The 23,821-nt window shown below is 51.6% G+C and overlaps 1 protein-coding gene across 1 annotated transcript in view; it reads left to right on the top strand.

The window, feature by feature from the left end:
• Positions 1 to 15,893, top strand: part of ST8SIA5 (ST8 alpha-N-acetyl-neuraminide alpha-2,8-sialyltransferase 5) — a 36,685-nt gene extending 20,792 nt beyond the window's left edge. Inside the window, exons 3-7 of the mRNA XM_060029543.1 lie at positions 2,750 to 2,836; positions 6,218 to 6,362; positions 10,470 to 10,582; positions 11,373 to 11,465; positions 12,599 to 15,893. Coding sequence (XP_059885526.1) covers positions 2,750 to 2,836; positions 6,218 to 6,362; positions 10,470 to 10,582; positions 11,373 to 11,465; positions 12,599 to 13,067 — 907 coding nt within the window. The 3' untranslated portion in view covers positions 13,068 to 15,893. The remainder of the gene's footprint in view (positions 1 to 2,749; positions 2,837 to 6,217; positions 6,363 to 10,469; positions 10,583 to 11,372; positions 11,466 to 12,598) is intronic.
• The last annotated feature ends 7,928 nt before the right edge of the window (positions 15,894 to 23,821 follow it).

The raw sequence follows: 23,821 nt of genomic DNA, 5'->3' as shown, positions 1-23,821 counted from the left end.
TTCCATTGCAGCCACACCATTTTACATTCCCACCAACAGTGTATGAGGGTTCCCTTTTCTCTATATCCTCGCCAATACTTGTCATCTTTTGTTTTTTTGATAATAGCCATTCTAACAGGTATGATGTAGTATCTCATTGTGGTTTTGATTTGCATTTCCCTGATGATTAGTGGTGTTGAGCACCTTTTCATGTACCCGTTGACCATTTGTATGTTTTCTTTGTGGAAATGTCTTTTCAAGTCTTTTGCCGTGTTTAACGTGATTTTAAAATCAGGTTATTTGTTTTTTTGCTATTGCTGTTATTTGTTTTTTTGCTATTGCATTGTAGGAGTTCCTATGTATTTTGGATGTTAACCCCTTATCAGATATATGGTTTGCAAATATTTTCTCCTGTTTGGTAGGGTTGTCTTTTTACTCTGCTGATTATATCCTTTGCTGTGCAGAAGGTTTTTAGTTTGATGGAGTCTACTTGTCCATTTTTGCTTTTATTGCTTGTGCTTTTGGTGTTGTATCCCTGGATATTTGCTTCCCATTTGTGAGGTCTGTGTGGGCAGGGAGTTTTTTTGTTCACCACAGTATCTCCAGTTCCTGCCATATCGAGGAATTCAGTAAATAGTTATAGAATGTATTTGAACTCAGACTTATTGATTCATTCATTAATTATTGATATACTCAACAAATATTTACCACTCATCTGCTATGTGCCTTAGCACTGGAGTCACAGTCAGGCATGATCCCCTGCCCCAGGGTATTTACTATTTAGTGGGAAGTATCAGGCATAGGTAATGACAGGTTATGGGTTTTACAGAAGGGGAAAGTACAGGGGGCTGTGAGTCGGCATTGTCAAGACAGCTTAGTTTAACAGTAATAATAACTTACACCTGCAGGGCACTTTCCACGTGCCAGACGCCATTCTTAGTCATTTATTGCATCGTCTTAGTTAGTAGTCTTAACAAACCTGGGTGGGTGAGCAATAATCTCGTGTTATGACCATTTTCTAGGCGAGAAAACTGAGGCTCAGAGCAGTCACATAGCCGGCCTGAGGTCCCATAGTTAGGAAGTGCCTAAACTGGGTCTGAGGCCCAACTCCCCTTCTGGTTCCAAAATCTATGTACTTAGTCACTATCCTGTATGACTTTTCCTGCAATCATTCCTCCCAGCACCAGTCATATACTCTCTCTGTAGGTGAGGCTTGCCTAGTTTGGGAACAACTGTTTCCCCCTCCAGTTAAACACAGCAGGACACAGCTCTGCAGAATGAACCTGTTTTTTTACTTTACAGTTAAGTATTTGCCTTTTTTTGAAATCATGCACCTTTTTTGGAAGCTGATGAAAGCTTCAGATTTTCCCTAAGATGTGCACATGGGTGGACAGACAGGGGATTTTGCCTATAATTCAGAGGGTTCATAGGTTTCCTTAAGACCTTTGGTGGACCTCAAAGTAAGAACCACAATTAATTGTAGTTTTTTGATAACACTCAGCTCCTGGGGGCTTGTCACTTTCCCATTCATGACCAAACCAGAATGACCTTTAAAGGGCTCCCCTTGCATCAGTGTCCAAGACAAGCCAGCATCTGAACCGGGCCACAGCCAGGTAACCCTGGACAACTGTATAATGCCTAACTGTGGGATGGGGAATGTGGGAGGTCAGGAGACAAAAGTCATGGCTCTGCCTTTAAGGAACTTATGGTCTGTCCAGCATCTCCCAGCATTCCTGAGAACTCCAGTCAGTGGCACCGCTCAATGGGAAAAGGGTTCCATGATCCAATTCTTTTTGCTGGTTTCAGTCAAAGGAAGAATCCTACATGATTTAGACATTCCCTTTCCAGGGAGTGCTTTGGGATGTCACAATGCTGAGATGTCTAAACCCAACTGGCATAAAGCCTTGCAGATGGTGGTTCAGACAAAAGACTTCTCACCTCTCCTTCTCTGTCGCTGGAAATTGTGATCTGCCCTTGAGAAAAGAGAAAGAGAAGGGCATTGTGCCTTTGCAATGAGCCCTACTGTGTGCTGAGCACAGTGTGGGGTGATCTACAGACCTTAGGGAAGTGGTCTTACACCCTCTATAGACAGATGTTCCTGGGAGAACTGTGAAGGCCCTTGGGGGTGGGCACGTGAGGAAGGTGTTTTAAAATGTGCCGGGATTTGTTTTGATCACATATAGTAAGACACACAGACATGCAAAAGGCTAATGTGAAGGAAGACGTTCTTATGCTCACAGATTCCTAGAGACAGGAGGCATGGCACACCATGCAGGGACACATGGGGAAGCACCAGCGTTGGTCAGGAGGCAAAGGGATGAGGGGAAAGCAGAGGTGAGACCCTTTATTGTGGTTTTCGTGGAAAGGAATGGACAAGGCAGGATAAAAAGGTTCACGACTGGCTAGTTTGAGTAATTTCAGTGGGCTTTGGGGCATAAGGACTGCCCCTGGTTGTCTGATCCTTAGCTCTGGGCTGATGAGGGCAGGGACTAGTGGCTCTGTTCATAAAGGAGGTGACTGAAGGTGTGGGCTCTGGACTAGCTGAGGTGTGTATGGAAGGCATGCTTGCAGGAGAGTGGTTTGCGATCTCTAGGGATTCACAAGTCCCCAGATGTCAGAGAATCAAGAGTATAGCAAATTAGAAAATACAGTTAACACAAGGGACCAGCCCAGGATTTGGCATAAGGGGGAAGAGGAAGGGAGCATGTGTGGGGATGATGACGTTGTTCAGCCTGGCCCTTTCATGCACTCTCTGTCCTCCGCTCCCAAGGGTGAAGCAGTTGGAGCTGTTCGACAGGTGGAAGAGCCTCCAGATGTGCAAATGGGCGATGAACATCTCTGAAGCCAACCAGTTCAAGTATCTATGACTCGTCTGTGCTCCCCAGCCCTTCTGTTCATATGATCCTCCCAGGCACCTCTTCAGAGCTCCCTCATCCTGCAAGGCCAGCCCCCAGGGACATCTTCCCCAGAGCTGGCTCTGATTGGGCTTTGGAATCTGGGAGCGGGGATGTTCTGACTCAGCACACAGGCTGAGGCTGGCATCTTGCTGAGTGTTGTCCGCATGTCCCTGCCCTTAGTCCTAGCAGCAGCCCTGTGTGGTCAGTGCTATTGTCTCCAGTACAGCCCCTGACTGTGAGGTGAGGTGCTTGAGGTCTCCAGGAGGCCCGTGCATTCAGGTACATTAAGCATCTTCCATGGCCTCACCCCGTGCCCCACCCTGCTCCTCGGGCAGCTGCTCTAACTTAGCAGTCCTCTCCTTCTCAGAGCGCTTGGGGTTCTACAGCCTAGACCAGCCACTTGAGCCCTGCTGTAGCTTATTCCCTAACTGCTCTCTAACCGAAACTGACAGGTTATAAGCCCCCAGGAGGCAAGAGCTGTATCTTAATGTTCTCCTGTCTTTGAGAGCCTAGCAGATGTCCAGACAGTCTCTGTGATTAGTGGTGAGCTATAGGGGCCTCTCCACTCTAAAATTCTAGGAGTTAATGGTATGTTTTTAGTGCAGGGTAGACCTTATTGAATGGAATTGACAGAATCCTGGGAATGTGTGTATAAATTGGATTTTAGCAACTCAGGCTGTAGTTTGAATGTGCTGAAGAGCCATCTGCATGAAGGAATCCTACACGGGAAGCTGTGAAAAGCAAATAACACTAAGTATTTTGTATTTTCTGTATAAGTCATTTGTTCCAGTTTGTTGCAATTCTGGGCCAAGTTGAGAGGCAGTTTTAAGTGGCACGTTTTAGGAACGTGCTGCAGGTGCCAGCAGCCCCCAACCAGATGCCTCTAGGAGACTGCAGAAACGCAGCTAAGGCCCGGCAGTAGTTTGCAGAGACCCACGTACTATAGACTGGAATGTGGGCAACGGGTCTGTGCTGTAAAAGCAGCCCCAATTCCGCCCTTAGAGCGAAGCGATACTGAGGGTGGTGCATGACGGGGAGACCCAAGCACACTGAGGGCACGCTGAAATCGAACTCAGCGTGGACAAGGTCAGTGAGATGCCAGAGGATGTTGTCCAGGCTGAGAGCTGGACAGAAGGCTCGCCAGTGGGATTCACATACCTAAGGAAATAATGTAGCAACGGGAAAATGATGTGGCAAGAGAAAAACCAGGATCCGCGGGGGAGCCTTTGGCAGGGATCAGCCAGCACGATCCGGGGAGAGGCTCTGGGGGAGCTGAGACCTTTCTGGCGGTGGGGGAAAGAGAAGCGACATCCAGTCTTGCTATGCTCTGAATGGGAAAAGTTTCAAGGCCAGTTGGTCGTCCCCCTTTGCTCTCATTACAAGCTCATTGAATGATGATGAGACTCTTAATTTAGGTGCAAGAACATGGTGCAGTGAAGTGGGGTGGGATGCGGGAGCGTGCTAGAACACAGGCATGAGCATTCCAGTGACAGGAAAGGAATACTGTAACAGAGGCCCTCCCCCGCCTGCTGCTTACAAATGGACACTCTGGCATTCTGGTTTATGTATCAGTCGCTCGTGAGCTTGGTTAGTTTGTCAGTCTCCCTCCCTTGGGTACTCGCCAGTGGGCTGACAAAATGGCCTTTCTGGACCAGCCAGATGCTGGTTTGTAATGCTCACCTATGGTTCCTGCCTGGCCAGGCCTCTGGCCTTGCCCCTGGGAAGCCTCAGTCACATTTTAAAACCCAACCCTCCCCAGCAGAGACCGCTCTCTATGGCCAGCAGCCAACTGAGCTCCCCAGTGAAGTCCCTGCAAGAGATAAAGTCACAAAAAACAATGGGTGCAGCCTTCCTGGCTTTGGCAATCTGGAGTCACAGGATTACAGAGGGTCAGAAGAGCCAGCCCTGCATTCTACAGTTGCGAAAACGGAGGCTCAGAGAGGGGAAGAGACCTTCCCGAAGCCCCACAGCTGGTGGGGGCAGAGCAGAAACTAGAAGCCCGGCCTCCTGACACCAGGTTGGCGGCTCAAGTTTCCATGCCACACCTTCGGTGTGGGTTTTCCAGAAAGCTCGTCCTCAACTTTAGTTAGTGGTCGTCATCCAGACTCCATGGGGATGGCGTTCCGTTCCTCCCAGGGCTGCCCAGAGGCTGGATGTAACTGTTCCCAGAGCCAGTGTTGGGGGCCGAAGGCCAGTGTGTACTGGCCCCCTGCTGCTGTTTGTGGAGAAAGTGGGTCCTCGTGGGCTCACAGCCCCCTGTGAGAGGGTGGCATTTTGCATCCTTTGTCAAATCCAGCCCCTCTGCAGCCAGGGTGGGGCTTTGGGTCCCCAGGATAGGGGAGCAGCGTGTGCCTAGGGTCTGACCCCATCACCAAGCCTTGCAGGCACCCTGGGAGAATACATTGCCGGGCGGAACACCAGCTGCAGAGAAGAGGAAATCGGGATTCTCTGGCCTGGCTAGCTCCCAAGCCTGCCTCACAGCCCCACTCTCCCTTGAAGGCTGTCTTTTTAAGCCTGCTTGCATCGTCTGAGCTCTAACCTTTCTGTAGCTCATGTTCGAGTGTTTTTGTCAGTGAAAACCACAGCGATTTTTTTTTTAAATAATGAACTCCTTAAAACTTCTGGAAGCCAGGATCCACTTTCTGCAGGCAGTCATCCAGTATCAACCCACCATCCCAATTTCTGACCCTCCCCTGTTCCTAAGACAGTTTGTAAATCACTGAAATGGCACATTTCTGTTGACTGTGTATGTCTTGCTTTTTGACCCCATCAGACAGGGTTAGCCTTGTCTAGAGTCAGATATGGGGGCCAAAAACCAAGGAAGAGCTCTTATGCCTGTGTTTTCCTTTAGAGCTGGATGAAGAAGCATTTCTGAGAAGTAGTAGAAGGCTTAGCGGCTCTTGTGAAATCTCATGTGGGGAATGCTTCAGCCCGCAGTTGGCAGGACTTTGGTAGTTGACCCCCACGTGTCTGACATTGTGCAGGATCCAGAGAGGCAGGGTCCCTGCCACGCAGGGGCTTTCGTTCAAGCGGAGAGGGAGTTGACAGATGATGAAGCGAGGGATGCCCAGTCTGTGCTCTGGGCCTTTGGAGGCCAGTGCGGCCAGTGGGGACAGGGCAGCTGGGAGCTCACAGAGGGAGACCAGGCTGGACCCTGAAAGGCTTGGGCACTGGGAGGAGTATTGAAGCAGAGGTGCGGGGGCAGGGGCAGGGGTGGGTGGGAAAGTATGGCGCTCCCTGGCCTCCCCAAGGGACCTCAGTTCCATGACCCCTCTGTTCTCTGAGAGGCTCTGCTCTGCCCTGTGTCACTGGTCTCTCTCTGTCTATCTCCTGCCCGGCAGGTCCACTCTGTCCAGGTGCTGCAATGCCCCCTCCTTCCTCTTCACCACCCAGAAGAACACACCCCTGGGGACGAAACTCAAGTATGAGGTGGACACCAGCGGCATCTACCACATCAACCGGGAGATCTTCCACATGTTTCCCAAGGTGCTGCTTTGGGCAGGGCGGTCCGGGTGGGACAATGGAGCTGACCCAGTAGGGCCCTCTGTGGCCATGCCCATGTGGCGTGGCATCACTCAGCTGTGCCCTGCACCCAGCTGTCCTGGTCCTGGCTTGCCATTCTCGTAGGCTCAGTAGACCGTCCTCCGGGGTTCCTGGGCGTTCTGTCGGAGCACAAAGAATGCCAACTGGCTGTTATTTGAATGACTGTTGGCAAGAAAGTGGTTGTGAAGTTTTGGTTATTGCCTTGCTTGCAGAGAACATCCCGAAGCTATCTGGGAGCAGGATTAAGCATTTGTCCCCAACCCGAGGGAGGCACAAGAGCAAAAATGTACATGCAGGGACTTCCCTGGTGGCACAGAGCTTAAGAATCCACCTGCCAATGCAGGGGACACGGGTTTGAGCCCTGGTCCGGGAAGATCCCACATGCCGTGGAGAAACTAAGCCCGTGCGCCACAGCTACTGAGCCTGTGCTCTAGAGCCCTGGAGCCACAACTACTGAGCCCGCTCGCCTAGAGCCCGTGCTCCACAACAAGAGAAGCCACTGCAATGAGAAGCCCGTGCACCACAACGAAGAGTAGCCCCTGCTCACCACAACTAAAGAAAGCCCGCGCACAGCAACAAAGACCCAACACAGCCAAAAATAAATAATAAATTAATTAATAATTTAAAAAACATGTATATGCAAAGGTTGTATGCACAAGAAAGCGCAAACCATACAAAGTAAAGCGCTGAAAGGTTGATCTCGTATTGGCTGGCCTTGGGCAGTCCTTTTTGTCTTTCAAGCCTCCACTCTCACTGTCTGTAACACTGGGGTTTGGACTAGGAATAGGTTTGGCTGCTTAGAACAGAAAATCCAAAATATCAGAGACTTAAACAAGAGAGACGTTTATTATTATTTTTTCCTTCACCTATGAGAAGCCTGGAGGGAGGCTGTTCATTCAGGGCCAGCACGAGGCTCCTTGGCCAGGGGGACCACAGAATGAGTGGCCCACGTGAGCAAAGTGCTCAGATCACAGAACCCAGGCGCAGGCAGGCACTTCTGGCCTAGTCGTTGCACCAGACCCTTGGAGAAGGGACCCTGGAGCCTGTATGTTCAGCCGATGAGGATGGTTACCACCTGAAGAGGAGGGTTCCATGCAAGGTGTTTATAGGCACCCCCTGGAGAGTGCCAGCCCAGGGCAGGGTTTAGTGGGTCCAGTTTGTAGAACTGCTGGCGTTCTAGCAAACTAGGGGGTGGGGCGGGTTCAGTTCTTGCTGGATGAAATGTGCGGGGCTGGGCTGCCCTGCTCCGGGGAGTGCGAATGAAGCAAAGCCCAGGGGTTCCCTGCATTCTTTTTTATTTATTTAAATATCTTTATTGGAGTATAATTACTTCTTGCTCCGAGCACCAGAGTGCACTGGTATGACTGGGCCTGGGGGGGAGGGGAGCAATGGGGAGGAGCTGGAGGTGGACGGGTGTCAAACATACCCTCCCACAGCAGCGCTGGAGGACGACGGGGTGTGAGTCGTCTTTACGAGGTGGGTCTTTCAAGGCCTGGAACGTGAGACTGGTGACAGCAGGTGAACTTGCAGGTAATGCCAGTGGGTGACACACAGCTCGAGTATAACATATGGATGCAAGGAGGGCCGTGGGGATGGGCCACTGAGGCCCAGGGAAGTGGAACAGGGGTTGCCAAACGCGCAGGCCATATGGTCTCTGTCACAGCTACTCACCTTTATCGTTCTAGCATGAAGCAGCCACAGACACGAGTAAGCAACAGAGTGTGGCTGGATCCCAATAACGCTTTAGTTCCCATTAGACATTGAAATTTGAATTTTATATGTTTTACACATCACAAAGTATTCTTTTTTCCCACCCTTGAAAAAATATAAAATCTATTCTTAGCTTGCTGGCTGTACAGAAATAGGCGGAGGGTCAGATGTGGCCCACAGGCCGTAATTTACCACCCCCGAATTAGAGCATGTGATGTAGAAGTATTTCCCAAACTTCCCTAAGGTGAGTTTTTTGGGGGGGCGTTGAAAAATATGCAGCTTCTTGGGCTCCTACCCTGACCCTGAAGATTCTGATTCTGTGGTTCTGGGATGGAGCTAAGAATGTGTATTTTCAGAAAGTACCCAGGTAGTTTTTGATTTACAGAAGTGTGAGAAACACTGACATAGAACATAAAAAGCCCTTGATGATCTCTCCAAAAAGGACTTTGTTTTTATTCTTTCTCTGGTCAAAGTCAAACAGTGCAGTTCCCCCCACTGGCCATGAGACGCCCTTGTTTTCCCCGTCCCGGTTCCCGGAGCCTGGCCCTCCAGGGAAAATGTGCCATGAGGAAGGACAGTCTCCCACAGACAGGTGCAGCATCTCCTTTGGATTTAGCCTAATTGCTGATGATCCCATTGTACTGGGATTTTCCATGACACTTGTCTGGCACTTGGTTCCAACGTAAGCCCCAGGTGCTGACCAGGGCCACTGTCACGCAGGGCTGGCCAGCTGGTGTGAGATAGGAGGAAAGCTGCCCGGCAGCCTCTGGGTGACAGAGATGGCGGGTAACTTCAGGGCCATCCCGTAATAACCACCTGGTCCCCTTGCAGAGACACCTCTGCGCCAAGCACTGCAGTGGGTAAGCTTTTCATCTACTCCAGTGGTTCTTGACGTGGGGGGCAGGGAGGTGGAGACATTTGGCAACGTCTGGAGATGCTCTTGCTTGTCATGACAGGCGGGGGTGGGGTGCTCCTGGCATCTAGTGGGAAGAGGCCAGAGATGCCGCTACACGTTCTACACTGCACAGCCAGCCCCGCCACGAGGAATGAGCTGCTCCAAAGTATCAGTAGTGCCAAGTTGAGAAGCTCTGCTTTACATCATCTCAAATGCAGAGTCACAGGAAATACATGTTACTATTCTTATTTTACAAATCACAAAGTTTAATTTGTAATAAGCTTTACAAAATTTACAAAACCAAGTCACCGAGGGCTCAAAACACTTGTCCGTGGTTTCCTCACCTCATTGTGGGGCAAAACCAGGATTGAACTGGGTCCATTGACTAGGGTGCCCAATCCTGGTTTGACTAAATATAAGTCCTGCATCCCAAGCAAAGTGCCCTAGTCCTGGGCCAACTGGGATGGTTGGTCACCCTACCCTGCACTCCAGGTCTACACTCGTGCCCTGAGCCTGCCTGGTCCCACCTGCCTCAGGATGCCCACGAGGCCTAGAATGGGGACGTGGCCTAGAACCAGGTCTCCTAATCAGGCCAGTATTTGCTTTTTCCTGCCTACTTGCCTGTGGTCCCCTGGAAAGCATGCCCAGGGAGTCTGTGGGCAGCCAGCGCCCAGACCAAGGTAACACCACCAGCCGAGGTATGACCAGGTTGGAGCGCTGGGGGATGCTCCCTCCCAGTGCCCCCGTGGCTGTCATCATTACTAGAGTGAGTCCTGGGCTCTCTGTGCTCAACGCTTTTTCTTGACAGAGATCCCAGTGTCCCTGCCTCTCACTGCTCCCCTGGTGTGGCCTTGCTTGCCCACCCCTCGTCAGTTGTCTCTGCTGCTACCAAGTCCTGGCATCTGTCCCAGTCTATATGACCTTTCTATCCCAGGCCTGTGCCCTCCCCATGGAGCAGAGGGAGGGTCTGTACCTTACCCTGAGCTGAAAGGGGTGAGGGCTAGGTTTAGGGCCCTGGTCCCTGGTGGCTCTGCCACATCTCTGCTGCTGTCATCTCCCAGAAGGTCTGCATTAACCATTAAAATATGTGGATTAGAAGTAAAAGAAGCTGAGCTTCCACTGGGAAAACCAAAGGCAAGCAGGGTTAGCCATAACTCGTACTCTTGTCTTTCTGGAAACCGGAGGCATCCCAGGGCTTATTGAAAAAGGCTGTGGAGATCTGGCTTCCAGTTCTGTCTCATTCCTAATTGCCCGTGGAACTGAGAACGAAGCTTTTGACCTCTCTTTTCATCTGCAAAGTGGAATAACCACTTTTTTCCCACATTTACTACAAGGCTGTCTTGTGAGGCTACGAGGAGTGGAGGTGGACGTGGGCTCAGAGGTGAGAGCACCAGATGAAGGCAGGGGGGGCATCGCCTCTGACAGCTGTGCCCCTGTCTCCCCAGGACATGCCCTACTACCGGTCCCAATTTAAGAAATGTGCCGTGGTGGGCAATGGGGGCATCCTAAAGAACAGCCGCTGCGGGAGGGAGATCAACAGCGCCGACTTTGTCTTCCGGTAAGAATTGCCCCGGGTCTGCACCTGCCACTTCTACCCCCATGGCCCTCCCCCTCCGTGCCTGCCCCCTTTCTGGTTCCCCAGCCTGCTAGTGCTGCCATTTACGTGATTACTCCCCACTCCCCACCCCTGCAGACCTCATGCTCTGGGTTGTCCCTTCCCCCTTTAGCTCTGTCCCTTGCAAGGGTTGAATCTCTCAGGTCCTCAGTCTCCACATCTGCAGAATGGGAGCAAATGGCATAATAGATGTGAAGACACTGAGGACTCCCAGGGGTCATGCGGATCTGTTGGTGAGGTCACCTGGGCAGCGACCTCAAGGCCTGGAACCCTCTCTGGCTGGGTTCCACTCTTCTGGAAGCACCGCTTGGAACCAGGGTAGTCTTGTGGCTGACACCAATGTGAGCTTCACCCTGGCCTTACCTAAGCTAGACACTTGTCCTTGTATTTCTTCTTCCTTATGTAGAAGCCCTTCTTATCTCTTTGGGGACCCTCTTTAGCCTGGGTGAAGAAGATAGGTTGAAAATGAGAGTTTAAAGCAAAGAGACTTGGGTTGAGGCTGCAGTGGGATCTCGTGGGTCGTGTATCTACAACCATTGGGTCACCCAGGGTTGGTGAGGGAAGGGGTTGAACTTGCCCTTCCATGCCCAGGCACGAAGATTCCACCCAGCTGGTTTCCTCTGTGTCCCTCTGCCCACACGATCACCAGCCCTTTCTTCGCCACACCCCAGCTCCCCAGCTCTATCTAGAATGACATACCACATGCAGTCGGGCTGCCTCATCTCTTCTGCAGGTGCAACCTACCCCCCATCTCGGAGAAGTACACCATGGATGTAGGGGTGAAGACAGATGTGGTCACGGTGAACCCCAGCATCATCACAGAGAGGTGAGTGGCCCTCTTTCTAAACTTGTGCTGTCCAATATGATAGCCATTCATCATGTGTGGCCACGGGGCACGATCCAGTTGAGATGTGCCGTCTGTAAGTGCAACACACACACTTGATTTAAAAGCTTAATATGAGAAAGAGGATGGGCCGTGCCTTATTACATTTTTATATTGATTACATATTAAAATGATAGTATTCGGGGTATATCAGGTTAAATAAAATCTACTGTAAAAATTAATTTCACCTACTTCTTTCTACTTCTCTAAATGTGCTTCCTAGAACATTTAAAATTACATTTGTGGCCTGCATTATATTTCTTTTGGACAGCACTGGTCTAGACTCTCTTTCCCTAGAGATGGGCCAGAGAGCTTTCCAGTGTGTGACGGGGGCAGGCAGCTCCCTACACAGTGTGTCCTCCCGGCAGTGGGGAGAAGCCTCATGCAAAGACCTCAACCCCCGCTCCTGACTCCCCTCCTGGGGTCTGTCTGGGAGGCCTGGGGGAGGGGCTGATGGGGTTAAAACTCCAACTGGGGCATAGTCACACCTCCAGGTCAGATGAAGGGTAAGAGGAGGGGGAGTTGTTAAATCCGGTCAGATGCCCGGGCACATTTACAAGGAGTCAGCTGAGTGAGGGAGCATTCAGCGAGGTGCGCAGTGAGCCAGCTGGGAGGGCTGTTCAGTGTAAAGAGAAAGGCGAGCGAGGGGAGGAAGGGCTCAGAGGACAGGCAGCTGGTTTGGTGTTCTTCACTGGGGGAAGGCAGTGACAGGTGAGTCCTTGGGGAAGGCAGGACAGGTGAGTCCTGAGGGCTCTAGGGAAAGCCTCCACTCCCTCGCCCCTTCCCCTCTGAGCCCGCCCCCGGCACCCTCAGCCGTATGGGTTAAGTATTACCCTTCCCCTGCAACCACACACTAGATATTTGTCCCTTTGGGTCCAGATTGCCCTCTCCGGCACTCACTTACAAAAATATAACCGTCCCGGAGGAAGGTGGACATTCATCTGCTAAGTGACTGAGACGAAAGAGGAGGGGGGTGGCCTTGAGGGGCTCCTACGTCCTTTGAAAAGACCCCAGGGTGCAAGGGTGGGGCAAACGGAGGGTTCCCGGGGCCCCGTCTCACCCTGCGCCCCCGCCAGGTTCCACAAGCTGGAGAAGTGGCGGCGGCCCTTCTACCGGGTGCTGCAGGTGTACGAGAACGCGTCCGTGCTGCTGCCTGCATTCTACAACACGCGCAACACCGACGTGTCCATCCGCGTCAAGTACGTGCTGGACGACTTCGAGTCGCCGCAGGCCGTGTACTACTTCCACCCGCAGTACCTGGTCAACGTGTCGCGCTACTGGCTTAGCCTCGGGGTGCGCGCCAAGCGCATCAGCACCGGCCTCATCCTGGTCACGGCGGCGCTGGAACTGTGCGAGGAGGTGCACCTGTTCGGCTTCTGGGCCTTCCCCATGAACCCCTCGGGCCTCTACATCACCCACCACTACTATGACAACGTCAAGCCCCGCCCGGGCTTCCACGCCATGCCCTCCGAGATCTTCAACTTCCTGCACCTGCACAGCCGCGGCATCCTGCGCGTGCACACGGGCACCTGCAACTGCTGCTGAGGGCGGCGCAGGCTGCCCGCCAGCCCGGCACACGGAACCTCGCTCCTCCTCGCCCGCCCACCCGCAGGGCAGGGCGAAGGCCTGGCGCTGAGGCTGGCACGCCCTCGGACGCTCGGCTTCGGGCTTGGGTCCCGTGGGCTGGGAGGCTGGGCTGGGGGCCAGGCGGAGTCAGCTCCATGCCGAGCGCCCCCCACCTGCGCATGGGTAGCGCACTGCTGGGCCACAGCTCAAGGTCGCGGCCCTGGGGATTGCAAGTGAATCAAGCACATTTCCACTCAGTTTTAGCAACCAAGAGAGCACAAACTGTATGGCCTCTTTGCAGCTAAAGGAAGGCCCCGGCGGGAACGGAAAAGAGGGAGACAGGACATATGAGCGTGGTTAAGATTTAACTCAGGATTTTGGGTTCCTGAGCCTTATACCCAGGCCTCAGCCCTGAATTGTTGTAGAGAACCTCAGAGCTTAGAGGCCAACCCAGCGGCCAGACCTTCCTGTGGGGACAATGGCTCAGAGAGGTCCAGGGATTACCAACCAAGGTTCACCAACCGAGTCCATTAAGCGGCACTGTGAGATCTGATGCAAGCCCTGTGTGTTCCGATCTTCGCCGAGACACCGTCAGCCAAGGAGAGCCACACCCTTCAAACGCATCCGCAGGCACACACATAAGTCTTGGCGCCTCCAAGTTCAATCCTGCGTTTGATCTGTTGATGAGAAGGAAATAAACCAGACCAGCCATTTGCACTAAGGTTTCCAAGCCAATGTTATCGACTCAATAAGTGCTTAGCGACTTGCTTCCTCTTCTGTCTCCCTATCTTCAGCTCTGTTTTAACCAGGAGTTATTTATAAGATCCATCCCTCTGTGTGTTCCTGAATACTGCCCAATCGTGCTGTATAATGTTCCTGAATTGGAACCGTAAGGCTCCAGACTGGAAAACGCTGACATGTGACTGGTGAGCTTAGCGATGGAAGTGAGCCATGGTCTCTGACACCAGCATCACTGAGGTTCTACTGTAAAGGCGGGACTTCCCACAGCACTCAGCCTGGTGGCCTTCACACACACGGACCCACAGGGCCTCTGCTTTGGAAAATCAGCTGGACCTAGCCTAAAAGGGGTTCACATGTCATTTCACATCCCTTTGCTTCCCCCGTGGTGTTTTGCCTTAGAATTTTGTGTGGTATGAATTACCTTAGAATTTAGCTTTGTGGAATCGTAGAGTATTAGTCCTGAAAGACCTTCAGCTCCCTCCCTCCTCCCTCCTTCCCTCCCCCGTCCCTTCTTTGCTCTCACCCTTCTTCCCTTCCTCCTTTCTCCCCTCCTTCCCATAAATATTTCCAGAAGCCTATTCTGCTTTGGTTTGGGGCTGGGCTTGGGAAGACAAGGTGACACATAAAGGCAGTATCTCTGTCTTCTAGGAGTGGAGGGCAGAACATAGGCAAATTCTGGCCCCGCCCACTGGGTGTTCAGAGGGGGAGGGACTGTGAGAGCACAGCAGGGAACGGGACCTTTCATCTGATCACCTCATTTTACAGGCAGAGCAATAGGCCCAGCTGGTGAGAGACAGGTGGGCACAGGCCTTGTCCCAGGCCCCCAGGCTCCCCATCCAGGGCAGAACCCCTTCCTCTTGCCTGGATTTCATGTTGGTGGGCCAATATAGAGCAAGTACTCCATGCACGACACTGCTCTAGATGCTGGCCTTGCTTCTGAGCTCTGGTCCTCACTGGGAAAACCTGGGGCTGCTCTGAACCCGTCTGCTTGTCTGCAGAGCAAGGAGGTAGCCAATGAGGTAAATTAGGCCGAAGCACTTGGCGAACCAGGAAACACTACTAAGGACGGTGGGTGGTTATGCTTCCCTGTGCTCTGCCTGTTTCTCCCAAGGAAGGAATGGCTGGAAAGATTCCAGTTAACTGAGGTTTCCAGCCACTTGTTTGTGGTTAATTGAGCTCCTTTCTTGAAACTACAGAATGTCAGAACTGGAAGGCTCTTAAAGACCATTTTGTCCCACATAAGGAAACAGGCCCAGAACAGGGAGGTGTCCTGGGTCAAGTCGTGCCAGGGGCTCTGTTGAATGCCTGCTGAGGACAGAACCCTCTGCCAGAAGCCCTCTGTTTATGTTCCAGATGGGGCAGTGTTTGGGGGCAAGAGCCTTGGTGAGTCAAATACCATGGTTCTCACAGCCAAGGGTGTCATGGGCTGGTGTCTGCCCCAGCCAGGTCCCTTGTAGGGGCTGGGGATGGAGCCTCATGACCCATCCTGTGAAGGAGCTGGACTCCTTGCTCTCGGTCCTGTTTAAGTCGCTGGGTCTTAGGGCAAGTCCCTTCCCCTCCCTTAGGGTCTCCGTTTCTTCATCTCTACAACTAAAGGCTTAAAAAATACCCCTAGGGTCTCTGTAATCTTTAATTTTATTTAAGTTTTTGGAAGTACTAATGATGTATGGATCTAAGCCATAAATAATATTTATTATTATAATAGCTAAGATTTACTGTACGCTTATTCTGTGTCAGGCCCTACACTGGGCACTTTCTTTGCACTGTCTCCTGTGATCATCACAAAACCCCCTTGGGTAAGAAGACTCCATTGGGCAGGTGGGGAGACTGAGGCTCAGAGCCATTCAGTGTCTGGCTGATGGCCAAGCACCCGGTGGAGGAAACCGCACCCGCGTCTGTAGAACCCCAAAGCCTGTGCTCCAAACCTGTCTTAGCTGCTTCCTAGCCAGTGTCACCAGGGCTGGAACAAGAGGGATCCTGACTGAGAGGCCACTGTAGGGTGGTGCTGGGCCCCGCTCTAGGGACAGTGCTCTGGGAGGCTGTTATGGGTCCAGGAGGGAGGCTGCTTGTAGGTGCTCCCCCACCCACCCAGCCCTGGCCCTGGCCGCAGTACAGATGCACCCACAGTGCAATGTATGCAGGGGAGTTGAGGCCGTCTCCACATTTTGCAGAAGGGGTACATATTAAAAGATAGCATGTTGGGGGACTTGCCCAAGGCCACATGGCTGGCTAGTGACTCAACTGGGACTCAGCCTCCTGACTGCCAGGCTACACTTTTCTCCTGCAGCCAGTGTTTGTAGGCAATACACCCTTTCAAAGGCTCGAAGAGACCTGGGTGTTGACTCAGGAAGCCCCACCCCACCACTTTCCTCGCAACTCCACCCCCATCCCACCATGCAGACTACCAGTGACACTCTTGTATAAGGGAAATCAATTCCCCAAAACAAAGCAACCATCGTGTCTTCCTTTGTGCTAAGCTCACTGCTCCAGGTTTGAAAGGCAGCAAAAACAAGTAAACGACTTGGTGCTCAGCCAAGCAAAAAGGAAGGTGGCGCAAGGTCAGATGTGGCCTCTGAGACCGTTTCAGCACTGCTGCTGCGGCAGCTCTGCCCACTAATCACCTGGTGCTGCAGAGAGCAGGGCGCCCATTGCCCTTGACTCTGCTGAGTAAGTGGAGAAGCGGGGAAGCAGTGGCAGCACTTCCTGACGACTGAAGGACAGCACAGAGCTGGCTTCAGCCAGGCATTCGGCACATTGTTACTGAGCGCTCATTTTGTGCTAGGCATCGTGCGAGGGGCCGTTGAACTAGTGATGAGCAGAATGTAGCCCCAGCCCTCTTGGAGCTTATGGTCCGGTGGGCACGTCCAGATGCTGAACTGAGTCCCCCAGGCACACTTCGGAGCTGAGCTGAGTGCTAGCAAGTCTGGGCTCAGGGACAGTTAGCACGAGAGGAACACCTGGCCATGCCGGGGTCAGTCCTGAATTCCGAAGGTCGGCAGAATGACTGCAATTGTCAAAGCAGTGGATCCACGTCAGGCCTCATCCTCAACATCCATGTGACGTGTGACAGGGTGACCACACTGGTCTTTTGAGTCCTCTCTTCCTTTTTGTTTTTTTATAAGGAACCACTTTCCCCCGACTTTCCTCCTGCCTCTCTGAACGCTCCTGCTCAGGCTTCTTTGTGGACTCATCTTCCGTGAAGCTTCCTCAGGGTTCCTTTCTCTTTCTAGGAGCATTTCTGCAGAAATCACATCTGTTCGCAGCCTCACATCTCTCCTGTCCTTGCATCTTACACCCCTCTCCTGGAGGCCATTTCTCCCTTGGAACGTCAGGAACACGCTTGCCGTGGCCGTCTGAATGTCTGTACCTGCTCAGCATCTCAGACCTCAACATGTCCTCAACTGGTACAGTTGAAAGGGCAATCTGGGTTCAAAGTCATGTGCCCTTACTTACTAGTGACCTTGGGGGAGCAACCAAAGCCCCTGGAGGCTCTGACTCATCATCTGAGGTTGAGGCCAGGACACTAGCCTCACCAGCTGTGGAATAGGGTTGCACAATGCCTAGCACAGTGCCGGCACAAACTAGACACCCAGAGAGCAGTTTCCCTCTTCCTCCTTTCTTCCCCTGCTGAATGGCTCTACCACATCAATGGCCCTTCAGCCCCAAACCTGGGTCACTCTTGGCTCTTCCTTCTTTACTTTCTATGTCTATTTGTTCACCAAATTTTATCAGTTCTGATTCATAAATATCCCTTGAATTCATTCCCTACCTGCATTCCTTCTGCCACTGCCCTAACTCAGACCCTTTTGACTGACCATTCTGCTTCCAGAGAATTAACTTCTGGAAACATCTTTGGTGGAGCCTGTTGCCATCTTATACCATATAGTCCAGATTCCTTACCCAGATGTGCAGAGTATATCCCAAGCTGGCTCACTCACCTTTCCAGAGACCCTCCTGCCAGCACCATCCCTCTAATACTCCTCTAGGTGCTGTGCCTTTGCACAAGCTATTGGAAATGCCTGGAATGGCTCCACATTCCAACCTCCTCCCTCCTCCCCTTTACCCCACCACTTTTGCAGATAATGTCAGGTGATGGTCCCCGCCTCTTCCCCTCTGTGGAGCTGGGCTGGGCACTCTCTGTGCTTCTGTAGCAACCATCACTGACTTCTATTAGGACGTCCTCACAGCATACTACGTGTGTCCTTGGCCGAGGGTCTGTCCTTTCCCCAGGAGAATGCATTGTATCTGGCTCATCTTGGGGCCCTCAGCACTGGCACAGAGCCATGTGTTAACTATAGCAGTGGGGTCTCTGTTAGCTGGTGGGTTCCAGTGGTTCAGGAGACCCCATTAATAAACCGAGTAACACCCTGGGGTAATTGTCAGCTTAAGAGAGTACTCTGCTCATTATTTTTTTTGCCTGGTACCTTCTATGTGGGAAGCACTGAGCTATACAAAGACTTGCCCACCTGCTTTTGGGGAGTTTGGGATGCAGGAGGCTGAAATGTCCCTGTTGCAGTTGCTTGTCGGTTCCATCACCCAGTCTCCGCTACCTTCTTTTTGCCTCCTCCCATTATAATCTTGCTCGTCTGCTTCTTGCCTGTTCTTCAACCCTCTTTCTCTAGTTTAAACAAAAGAGGGAAAGATTTTCTTTTTGCCCTTCCTTCCTTCAGAACCATAGAGATTTGTCAGGATCTGAAACTGCTGTGCTGAGGTACAGGCTGGGTAGAAGTATATGAGGGACTTTTCAATAATGGCTCAAGAACAAGTGCAAAGTGCTTTATTTATTGGCTGGGAAACAGATGAGCTGAGCTTTGCAAAATGTCCACTCCAGTTGCCCAGTGGAAGGCAGGAGCTTGGGGGTCTCCCTGTGGGGAGGGGACGGTGCTGCTCTGAGTTCAACACACACCCTGGCCTCTCTCCCTGCAACCAGGGCACCCTTCTAGGAGGAGGCTGGCTGTGGCTTACAGCCAGGTGAGGCCAGGCTCGGGGTGTGCTGAAGCCCAGGGTGTGCCCTGTTCTCTTGTTCTTTGGAGGGCTGGTCAAGCCAGGACAGTCTGAGGTTGATTACATCCTACAAGGCGTCCTGATAAAGCAGTGTGTTCTTCAAAGGGTAGACTGTAGATCACCTATGTCAGAATCCCCTGAGTGTTAAAACCCCTGCCTCTGGACTCAGAACCTGGGGGAGGGGTGGTGATGCTGAGCAACCAGCACTGTGACATCCCCCGGTGGGTGGTCTTAGAGCCCATGTCGGCTGGAGAACTGGGTTCTGCACCGCTTGTGGGTCAGTGGCTACTGCCAGGTGAGTGGTGACGTCTGGCTTGATATTCAGACTGGAGTCTTAAGTGATAAAAGAGCAAAACCAAGAATCTGGCACATAACTTCAGCGAGTTCTGGAAATATGAACATAAAATAGAGTCCACTATTAAATTAGCAACAAAAATTAACTGCTCAGGAATCTATAACATTTATGAAATCTGTTTTGGCCTCGACACTATCAGAGATTTTTTTTTCTATTTTTCAACTATGGTAAAATATACATGAGATTTACCATCCTAGCCATTTTTAAGTGTACAGTTCAGTAGTGTTAAGTTGTGCAGCCAATCTCGAGTTCTTTTTTAGTTGCAAAACTCAAACTCTATACCCAATAAAGGACAATTCCCCATTTCCCCTCTTCCCAGCTCCTGGCAACCACCACTCTGCTTTCTGTTTCTTTGAATTTGACCACTCTAGGGACCTCGTATGAATGGAATTGTACAATATCTGACTTTTTGCGACTTATTTCATATAGAATCATTTAGATATAAGCTGTTCTCAAATGACATGAACTGTTTTTAGTGTCCCTATAATAGGATTCTGATTTTGATTTTTGCCTGGAGCAGTTGTCCTGGGCCCTTGGTTGGTCCCTAGCTTCTGGCAGCCTCAGCATCCTTTGCTGAGGGTCAGAACAGACCTGGTCTTGCTTTGCTAGCTTGGCTCAGCTGTGCTGGCCAGCCAGTGTCCTAAGAGGCAACAGCACAGCTTCTATAAGTGTTTAGATATTTCCCCTGCATGGTCTCTTCAGTGAACCTTCTTTTTTTCACTAGAGAGAGAGAGAGAGAGAGAGAGAGAGACATACATACATACATACATCCATACATACATACATTACCGTGACTTAGCTCTTGGCACAAAAGCCAGAAGTCAGTGACTGTCTCTCCTTCCAGTAGGGGGACGGTTCCCTTGGCAACCAAGTAACTCATTTTTTTTCAACTAAATGACTTGCTCAGCTTTGAGGTAAAAGTTTTATTTCCTCTAGAATTATGGTTCTCAACCTTATATGCACATTGGATTCACCTGGGGATCTTTATAAAACCACCCCCATGGGCTTCCCTGGTGGCGCAGTGGTTGAGAGTCCGCCTACCGATGCAGGGGACACGGGTTCGTGCCCCGGTCCGGGAAGATCCCACATGCCGCGGAGCGGCTGGGCCCGTGAGCCATGGCTGCTGAGCCTGTGCGTCCGGAGCCTGTGCTCCACAACGGGAGAGGCCACAGCAGTGAGAGGCCCGCGTACCGCAAAAAAAACCAAACCGAAACAAAACAAAAAAAACCCACCCCCATTCCAGATCCTCATCTTCCCAGAGAATCTGATTCACTTGGCCTGGGGATGGGACCCCATATTCTTATTTTTAAAATCTCCTTGAGTGACTCTGTTGCGCGGTGGTTGAGGCTCATTGTCCTGAGGCAGAAGGTCTCTGCCTTGGTGGCACATCGGCGTCATCTGAAGAGCTTTAAGACCCACTCGTGCCTGAACTTTGCACCCAGAAGTTCTGACCCAGTTGGTCTAAGGTGTGATCTGAGTATGAGGGCTTTTCTGACTCTCCAAATAATTCCACTATGCAGCCGAGGTTGAGAACTGTTGTTCTAGGTCAGCAGCTCCTGTGTCAGAATCACTTGGAGAGCTCATTGGTTCCTGGGCCCCTCCCTGGAGTCTGATTTGACGAGCCTGGCGTGGAGCTTCCTCGCTGGTTCCTAAGCGGTGCTGCGGCTGCTCCTGGGACTACGTGTTGAGGAGCCCTGCTCTACATGATATTGTAAGAAGCTCAGCCCTGCTCTGCTGCATTTGTTTCCTGGTTAGGGGTTGGGAGCATCGATTCATGCTTGAGATTTCTGAAAGGTACCAAGCAGCTCTTTTTCTGAACATTTTCAACATTTAAATAAACATTAGAAATCTTTTTAAAGCAAAGTTACATAGATTTCTTCTCCCAGGGTTAGTAGGCTCAGAGTACCTGAATTAAGAATTCATCTGTGCCCAGGATCAGGCTGCATTCTGGGATCAGAGCTAAGGGGTTGGGTCTCTGGAGCTTGGAACCAACCTGTGACCAGCTGAGGGTCACCCTGTAACTGATGTTGGGATAAGATCAGAGCACAACATGCTCTCTTTAACGCAAAGCTGGACCAGGCACTCTGCCTACCATGCCCATGGAAAACAAAAAAGGAAGGTGGTGATGAGGAAACATCTCACAGAAATGGGCTAATGTGACCCAGGGCTCACACCTGCATTATGTTCCGCCTTCCTTTCCCACCTTCCGCTGGAAAAGGCTCCAGTTGCAACCAGCGAGCTAGTGCCTGGAACCTGCCTCAATCTCTTCCGTCTCCAACTGGAGGCAAGTCCCCTGCCCCTTCCCTCTGAAGATGCCCCAGCAGTGTGGTCCCAGCGAGCACTTTATCCCCATGGCAGCTCACAATTCCTCATTCAGCCACAAAAATTTGTTAAGGGAGGAAATAGTTACTGTGTTATTGAAACAAGGTCAAAGCACACCTCACTTCCCAGGGCCACTTACCCAGCAAGTTCGCTCAGCCCCAGGCAGCTGTGGACTCAGGGAAAGGAAAATTAATTTTAAGCCCCCAAAGTAGCTGCTATAAAGCTCTGTATCAAAGAGCAAATATTTTGCTAACAGCAAATCCCTCATGGCATTCACTTTAATTTTAAATTCAAATCTAGTGAACTTGATTCTGGTTTCTAATAATAAAGCAAATTAAGAGAATGATAACAGGTGCTAGATTTAGCAAGAAGTGGCAGCTAATAGACTAATAATAATGGCGTTAAAAAGACCAAATCTATACATCTCAGAAAATACCAAGTGATCTGAGGCTAGTGGAGGGGCAAGTAGTTTCGTGGAGGGCCCAACATGTAGTAATAACCCCAAGGGCACCAAATGACCCCTCAGAGCAGCCCAGCCTGCGGTATCCACAACCACGTAGAGGGACGAACACGCTCAAACAACGTTCGGTAGACTGTGTTTAAGAAGGCAGAGAAGCGTTTTATCCACTTGGAATTATTTCCATCCCCAAACACTTAAAACACATTCATAGATGTCTTGGTGCTTAAAGGATTAGCCCTTAGTTATCTTGAAGTTCAGGTAGGTGAACTAGTTCGTTATCTGATAATATAGGCTTCATGAGATGGGCAAACTCACTCTTTTAGACTTAGTTTCCCTCTGACATTTGCTGCCCCCCCCCCCAGGAGGAGGGAGAAGGGCACCCCTTCTACTTTCCCGTCTTAAAGGGGACGTGCAGCAGGGCTGGTTGTGGTGGCCGGGGTGTCTTCTTCCTGCACCTCTGCTTTCACCTGTTGTGTCTCTGTTGCTCGTGGGAGGGGGATGCGGATCTTAGCCGGGGCCAGGGCAGGCTCTGCAGTGACTTGGCCTGGATTTATTTGTGATTTTAAGAATATGACTATTTTTTTCATATTCTTATGAAAGTGAACACTTCTACTTTCTACACGTCTTCATCATCTAATTTCTCACCAGTCCTTGCTGTGTTCCTAGGAGGAGGGTAAGGCAGGTGGTGGCATCCCGACTGGACTGAGGCCCAGGAAGGTGACGGAGGCATGCCCCGGGTCACATGGAATGGTGGTGAGCTCCGGTTGGGTGCCCAAGCTCCCCAAGGGGCAGGGGGAGACAGCCGTGTCTTGCTCTAACCCCTGAAGCCCTCGTGTTTTCTTCCCTCTGGGTTGTCATGCTGACTGCAGTGTGGTTCAGGCCTGAGCTTTACCCCTGGCCTCATGCCTTGCCCAGCGTCGGTGAGGGGCTCCGTTCCCCTCCAGGCCCCAAGCATGGGGGCTGTACCTGGTGTGCGGAAGGTGGCAGCTGCCCTGGGCAGAGGGTCACCCAAGGCCGCGGCAAAGCAAGAGTGTGGAGGGCGTTGGCAGCAGACACAGCGACACAGCCCCCTGGTGCTGTGGCCGTTTGCGGGGCGCGGGGGGTGCTGCTGGGATCCCAAGTGACAGCTCCTGCCAGCCCTCCTGCACCTTCTCGGGCAGGACCCTGGCCCCACTGTGGCAGGCTTCTGAGCCAGTCCCTCTTCCCAAGGTTTGGGGGACAGCTGGTCCTCCCTGAGGCTTCCACGCTCTGCACACATGTTTTAGGGGTGAAGCAGGGTCTTGGTGGCCTGAAAATTCCCTTTCTGGACCCAACTGACCTCCCTTCAGAAAGCCATAACTCTTCTTCAAAGCCGTATTGTTTGAACTGTGAAATATATGTAAATGCATATGTGTTTTTTAAACTAACACTTTAACTCAATGAGCGTTCAACTGTTCAGTGCTACGGTTTGGATTCAGAAGCCCCTGCCACCTTGCTCCCCAAGTGAAGCCAGGACAGATGATGGCGGACCACAGGGGAGCTGCGGAAATCTCGGCCCTGCAGCCGCGTGCTCCCTGCCCTGCGCCTGCACGTGCTTTCAGCCAGGCTTAATGGAAGTTTCCAGGAGTGCATGTGAAGGCAGCCAGCACAGTACCTCCGAGGGGCTGGTGGCACGGACTCATCCCTAAGTGGCCACCGTGTGTGAAGACAAAAGTGGCCACGCGGACGTGACATGCATGTGCTCTGCAGCCCCATCCCTCCCTTGCTTTCCTCTCTCAAGGGCCGCATCACATGGCACTGTGTTCTGTAGAGCCTTTCCCATTGGAGAAGAAAAGGGAGACTGAGATGTTGTTTGCTGCGATGTAGAGAAAC

Source organism: Delphinus delphis, chromosome 13 (genome assembly GCF_949987515.2).
Source record: "Delphinus delphis chromosome 13, mDelDel1.2, whole genome shotgun sequence".
Lineage (NCBI taxonomy): Eukaryota > Metazoa > Chordata > Mammalia > Artiodactyla > Delphinidae > Delphinus > Delphinus delphis.
This window is presented reverse-complemented; position numbering and strand designations above follow the sequence as displayed.